Source organism: Myotis davidii, unplaced genomic scaffold (assembly GCF_000327345.1).
Source record: "Myotis davidii unplaced genomic scaffold, ASM32734v1 scaffold142, whole genome shotgun sequence".
NCBI classification, from domain to species: Eukaryota; Metazoa; Chordata; class Mammalia; order Chiroptera; family Vespertilionidae; genus Myotis; species Myotis davidii.
The window spans coordinates 3501767-3507869 of record NW_006294400.1 but is presented as its reverse complement, the minus strand read 5'-3'; the positions used below and the strand labels follow the sequence as shown (position 1 = coordinate 3507869).

General features: G+C 56.2%; 2 protein-coding genes across 2 annotated transcripts in view; one reads left to right on the top strand and one right to left on the bottom strand.

Moving 5' to 3' along the window:
- Nucleotides 1-1464: 1464 nt before the first annotated feature.
- Nucleotides 1465-5423, top strand: WDR38 (WD repeat domain 38). Its single transcript, XM_006768582.1, has 9 exons — nucleotides 1465-1533; nucleotides 2028-2148; nucleotides 3278-3394; nucleotides 3480-3577; nucleotides 3909-3989; nucleotides 4240-4371; nucleotides 4490-4639; nucleotides 4998-5045; nucleotides 5150-5423. The coding sequence occupies exons 1-9, from the start codon at nucleotides 1465-1467 to the stop codon at nucleotides 5225-5227; spliced, it is 894 nt and encodes a 297-aa protein (XP_006768645.1). The 3' UTR covers nucleotides 5228-5423.
- Nucleotides 5424-5476: 53 nt separating this feature from the next.
- The window catches only part of RPL35 (ribosomal protein L35), a 4487-nt gene continuing 3860 nt past the window's right edge, over nucleotides 5477-6103 (bottom strand). The window contains exon 4 of the mRNA XM_006768583.2: nucleotides 5477-5663. Coding sequence (XP_006768646.1) covers nucleotides 5514-5663 — 150 coding nt within the window. The 3' untranslated portion in view covers nucleotides 5477-5513. The remainder of the gene's footprint in view (nucleotides 5664-6103) is intronic.

The following is a 6103-nucleotide window of genomic DNA, read 5'->3' as shown; positions in this document are numbered from 1 at the left end:
GGGCTGGGCCATCCAAGTAGAGTAGGAACAACCAGGTGGCTAGAGAAATCCACAAGGGGAATGGGCTGGGGGTGCCTGAGCAGAGGGAGGGAGGGCCTGGGGAGCCAGCTATGGGGACACCATGTCGGGACCCACGTCTGGGGGTGAGGGGCTGCCTCTATTAGAGGCCCAATTCAGACGGGTCCATGAGGAGTCAATTCAGTGACCTGGGCCCTCTGGGAGTTAGAATGGGGGTGGGGCTGCCTCAAAGCCACCATTGTCACCCCCTCTCCCGCCTGACTGTCTGGGACCTAAAATAGAGCAGGAGCAAGGGATCTCGTGAGAAGGGTTTCTGGCAAAGAGATCTGGGAGGAAGGGTGTGAGTCACCACTGGGAACCCTCAAGTTTGAAGCTCCCAAAGCCCAGCTGCCCCACCCCCATCCCCAGGGAGTCTGGGATCCACTGGATGTGGAGCCGTGGAGCCCAGGGTGTCTCAGCCCCACCCTGTCCTGCGGGAAGGAAGCTGGCTCCAGCTCTGCCATGGAGGTGCTGGATGACTGGGCCAAATCTGCCCCCGTAGGACCTCAGCTTCTCAGATGTACCAGGAGTCAGGGACCTGGGCGGTGAGGGCCTGGAATTCATAGCAGGCGGTCCCAATAGAGGCCCCCAGAGTCAGGCAGACATGGGAAAGTCTCAGTTCCTTTCCTGTGGGCTGAGTGACCTTTGAATGTCCCCCTCATCTTGGGGCCTCAGTTTCCTGATCTGTAAAATGGACATGGAAACCAAGTCCTGTTCTTTCCCAGCTTCAGCTTGCACTATTCAACAAGCATCATGACAGCTCCCGGGCCTCTCGCCACCACCTCCACCTCCTCCCACGGCACACTTCGTGCTGCTAGGAATGTTCACCACAGTGTCCCCATCTTCTAGAACCCTGTGCTTTACACACTACCTCTGGCTCCCCACATCCTGGAGGGCAAAGATGGGCATCATCTCCAGCCTCCATGGGAGCTCTTCACCTCAGTACTGGCCACTCCTAGGACCATCCCTACCTGAGGGGCAGGGCTGATCCTCCCCATTGTGCAGGTGGGAAACAGGCTCCTCTCCAAGGGGTCTGGGTCCTTCGCAAACTGATGGGCACTGTGCAGGGGTTCAGAGCAGTGGGAGAGGCAGACGCAGTGTGTGGGGCTGGCCTGCCCTCTGGCGGCCACGGTGCCAGCCACAGGCCCACCCCCAGGGAGCTGAGAACGGTCTCTCCCAGTCCATCTTCTCACGACTTCCCAGAGACCCCACAGCAGCTGCGCGCTCCCCCCCCCCACGGGTTGCCATGGAGACCACTTGTACACAGTTTCTTCTTCCCCCTTCCTTTTTCCTCCCTCTTCCCCTTCCCCCTTCTTTTTTCCTCCCCCTTCCCCTTCCCCCGTCCCAAGTCCGGCCCACAGCCCACCAGCGGGTCGGAGGGAGCCCGAGGGAGCTGGCCGCGGGCCCATGAACAGTACGGCCCCAGGGAGGCTGGTCATAGGGAGAGTGAAATTCTTCCGCCGGCACCGCGGAGAGGTGCGGCCAGTGGGCCCTGCCCAGGCTCTAGGCTCCTGGTTTCCCGTAGCGGAGCTCCAACTCCAGAATGGGCTCTAGGTTCTAAGCTCTGGTGCCAGAGAGGCCTCAGACCCCAGTTCTTTGGGCTCTGGCTTCAAAGTGAACTGGTTCTGGACTCCAGCTCTAGAATGGACTCTTGGCTCAGAATCTGGTTCTAGAGAAGGCGCCAGCAGCTGGCGTCCATCAGATTCAGCTTCAGGCGCAGGTTCCCTTTACGGGGCTTGAGAGAGCGCGCCAGGCCCTTGGCGCTGGCTGCAGAGTGGTTCCTGGGTCTGGGCGCTGGCTGCAGAGTGGTTCCTGGGTCTGGGCTCTGGCTGCAGAGTGAGGCCTGAAGCCGCCGGTCCAACCCCAGGCTTCTGGGGGTGTGTTTAGGGATGGCCCAGGGCCCTGGCGCCAAGAATGAATAGCAGGTGCTTCTTGCCCTGTGATGGGACTACTTTTGTGCTCTGTTCCAGGTCAACTTCTCCGCCTTCTCCCCGGATGGCCAGACGCTGCTCACAGCCTCTGAAGACGGCTGCGTGTACGGCTGGGAAACCCGGAGTGGGAATCTGCTGTGGAAGCGGGGCGGCCACACAGGTGGGCTCCTCGACCTGGATCGGGAGGCCAAGGCCCGCAATGACCTCCAACGTCTGAGCTGGGCACCCATGCCAGACAGCCTAGGCGGGGCTGAGGCACAAGGGCCAGGAGACGGACATGTTCCCTGGGCCCTCTGCCTCTGGCGGACTTGAATTCAGATCCTTTTTTTTTAAAGTATGTTTTTACTTGATTTCAGAGAGAAGGGAGAAGGGGAGAGATAGAAACATCAATGGTGAGACTCATTGGCTGCCTCCTGCACTGGGGATCATGCAGGCATCCCAGGCATGTGCCCCAAGGGGCAATCTAACCGTGACCTCCAGGTTCAGGGGTCAGTGCTCAACACTGAGCCCCAACAGCAGGATTCAGATCCCACTTTTTAAAAAGTTTACAAATATACATATTTACGTCTTAACCATTTTTAAGTGTAGTGTTACCTACGTTCATATGGTTGTGCAACTAGTCTCCAGAACTCACCTTGCAAAAAGTGAAAATATACCCATTAAACATCTCATTCCTCCCTTCCCCCAGACCCTGTCAACCATCATTCTACTTTTTGTCTCCAAGAATTGGACTGCGCTAAGTGCCTTGTATAAGGGGAACCATACAGTATTCCTCTTTGTGACTGGCTTACCTCCCAGCATAATGTCCTTAAGGTTCATCTGTTTTACCTCCTATTTTGACTGATTATGTAATGTCACCTCTGAGCCTCTATTTCCTCCTCTGTAGAATGGGATAATGGTTGCTAACCTATAGGATAAAATAATGCAAGAAAAGTACCTAGTACCCAGAGTAAGTACTCAGTAGATATAATTTACAATTAAGGGGACAAAGAAATAGCTCTGGTTCTTTATAGGGCAGACTGATTAATGCTGTAATAGGAACATCTGGGGGCTGGGGAACTCAAAGGAGGCAGTGAACCTATGCTGGGCTGTCAAGGAGTTTTTGGGAGGTGCCTGCATTTGATTGGTACTGATTGTGTGGGGTTGGTGTTCCAGGAATTCCAGGTGTATGGTGTAGGCTAGAAGGGAGTGAGGACAAGAGAGGTAGGCGATGGGACTGGAGAAATTAGTGGTGTCAGAGTGGAGGGCCAGAGGTGGGGGCCGTTCTCTGACCACGGCCACCCGCCCAGGCCCTGTGAAGTTCTGCCGCTTCTCCCCCGATGGCCGCCTCTTTGCCAGCACCTCCTATGACTGCACCGTCCGCCTGTGGGACGCAGCAGAAGCCAAGTGTCTGCAGGTCTTAAAGGGTGAGTGGGCTGGGTGGGACTGCGAGCCAAGCAGCCAGGCCTGGGTTCCCTTCCGGACCGTGCTGTGTCCTGTGCCACCTTGTAGGTCACCAGCGGAGTGTGGAAACAGTCAGCTTCAGTCCAGACTCCAAGCAGCTGGCATCGGGTGGCTGGGACAAGCGGGTGATGCTCTGGGAGGTGCAGGTATATGGAGGGGTGGCCGGAGAGCCTGGGACTGGATGACACACCCCCTCCACACGGTTCCAGAAAGGTCATTCCCGGTCTTCTCCACTGCTCGTGCCCACACCAAGACCCCCTAGCACCTGGCTACAGCTACCTCTCCCCCACCCTGTGCCCATGAGGTTCCCCCTGCCTGGATTGCCCTCTCCTCAAGCTGGGAAAGTCTCCCAGACTCTGATATGCCACATTACCCAGGCAGCCCCGAAAGGGCCTGGGTCTGAGCCATCTGAGGCCTAGAACCTGGCACTGTGAGGCTTCTGGGCTGCCCTCTGAGGCTCAGGGCTGTCACCTTCAGTCTGGCCAGGTGCTGCGTCACTTAGCAGGGCACCAAGACTCCATCCAGAGCAGTGACTTCGCACCCAGCTCGGACTATCTGGTGAGCCACACCACCTCTGCCCATGCCCCACACTATGACAGTACCAGCACCCACTTTCCCACTTGGGACTGAGCAGTGGTTAGAATTCTAGACCTTGACTAGATGACTTGGCTCTTCTGAGCCTGAGCTCTCATCTGTAAGATGGGGATTCAGCAGGGCTTGGTGCCTGCTTTCTGGATCTGACCAGCCTAGAAACTGGGAGGGTGGACATGGGTCCATTCTGGCCCATTCTCATGGCAGCTGTCTGCAGGCTACTGGTTCCTGGGACTCTACCATTCGCATCTGGGACCTGCGGACAGGGACCCCAGCGATCGTCCACCAGGAGCTGGAGGGTCACAGTGCCAATGTCAGTTGCCTGTGCTACTCAACATCTGGCCTGCTGGTGAGCCGGGCTGCTTGGGTTCTAGGCTGGTCCCTAGCTGGCAGCAAGACCCTTGAAGGGTCATGGGCCATTTGGGGGCAGTGAACATGCAGGCCTCAAACAGCTATCTGCTGTATAGGCATCCGGCTCCTGGGACAAGACCATCCACATCTGGAAACCCTCGACTAGAAGCCTGCTCATCCAGCTCAAGGGTCACGCCACCTGGGTGAAGAGCATAGCTTTCTCCCCAGATGGGTTGCAGCTGGCCAGCGTGGGCTACTCCCCAATGGTAACCCTACCCCACCAGGCTCCTCCTCCTGGCAAACTCCTACCCTCACATTGGGCCTACTAGAGTCCTCAGCCCTGTCCAGGAAGGACCACATCCCTGTGCCCTGAACAGGAAGGTGCCAGCCACTAAAGTCTGTGCTAGGCCAAATGTAACACTTGTAGGATTTAAATAGCTTCAGGGGGAAGGAAATTGCACTGCACTGCATTTTTGCATCAGATATTATGGCAGGCATCTTAAATATACCTCAAAAACAAAACCCAGTCCAAAGATTAAGATGTTGGCTAGGACTCACCCCCCAAGGTGATTTAAAAGTCGCTTGTGTTGTGAGGCCTCCCTTTCTGTTTGTTTTTATTTCCAGATCAAAGTCTGGGACTGCAACACAGGAATGTGCATTGAAACCCTGAAGGTAAGGCCTGTGGCTGTAGCATCCAAAGGAGCAGTGGAAGGTGTACCAGGAAGCTGGGCTCAGCCAGGACTTGCATCCTCAGAGCCCAACACTGCTCTTGGCAGGGAGCCCTGGATGTGGCCCACGCTTGCACCTTCACCCCAGATGGCAAACTCTTATTGGTGTCTGGAGCTGTTGATTAGGCAAGTCGCCAAGTCCCCCGCATGATCAACCACCCAGAGCCTCCAGTGTAACATCGCCACACAAGGCTCTCAAACCTCACACCCCTGCCTCTCCCTGCCCAGGGCGCTTGGGGCCTGGCGAAAGCAGTCAGGGCCGTTCCATGCCACAGGCCCAAAGTAACCATAACCGAGCATCCAGCAGACCCTTGCCATGGCCCCACAACAGCCCATCTCTCCAGCATGGAGTTAAAACAACTGCAAACACAAAGCAAGTCAGCCAGTTTGTGCTTTATTGACGCCACGATGCTCAGGCCTTGACCGCGTACTTCCGTAGGGGGTATAGCCGCTCCTTCCGCTGCTGCTTCTTGGTCTTCAGGTTCTCTTCATGCTTGTTGAGCCGGCGGCGCATGGCGCGCGTTTTCTTGGGCCGCAGATCCAGGGGCTTGTACTTCTTGCCCTGGGTGATGGGAGAGCAGGGGGAATCTGAGGACCAGGGCTTAGGAGCTACTGCAATAGCTAAGCAAGCCACAGAGGTTGGAACTAGGTGTTGAGATGGCGCTGGGAAGAGCTGAGAGGTAACTGAGGAAGGTACATGGCTGGGCTGGGGAGGTTCATTTGTAGACATGAGTGTGAGGAGCTGTATGACATCCAGCCCAGTAGGGGACTGTCACCATGGGACCGGGCAGGCCACACTTGTTGCTTACTAGCTCATACAATGCCCCCCCATGGGACCGGGCAGGCCACACTTGTTGCTTACTAGCTCATACAATGCCCCCAAATTCAAGGTGGGGGGGAGATCATCCCCATTAAAAAAAAAAAAAGTATTTTGAGTTACAGAGTCAAAAAGCAAGTGAACTGAAAACTGTGGCAGAACTGGGATTTGCACCTCAACCAACT

Excerpts from the sequence above, each read along its gene's own strand:
- WDR38 (XM_006768582.1), top strand. The coding sequence starts at position 1,465 with ATGAACAGTACGGCCCCAGGGAGGCTGGTCATAGGGAGAGTGAAATTC. Across the intron at positions 3,578-3,908 it reads TGATGCTCTGGGAGGTGCAG|TCTGGCCAGGTGCTGCGTCA; the intron begins GTATATGGAGGG and ends TGTCACCTTCAG. Across the intron at positions 4,372-4,489 it reads ACTCAACATCTGGCCTGCTG|GCATCCGGCTCCTGGGACAA; the intron begins GTGAGCCGGGCT and ends TCTGCTGTATAG.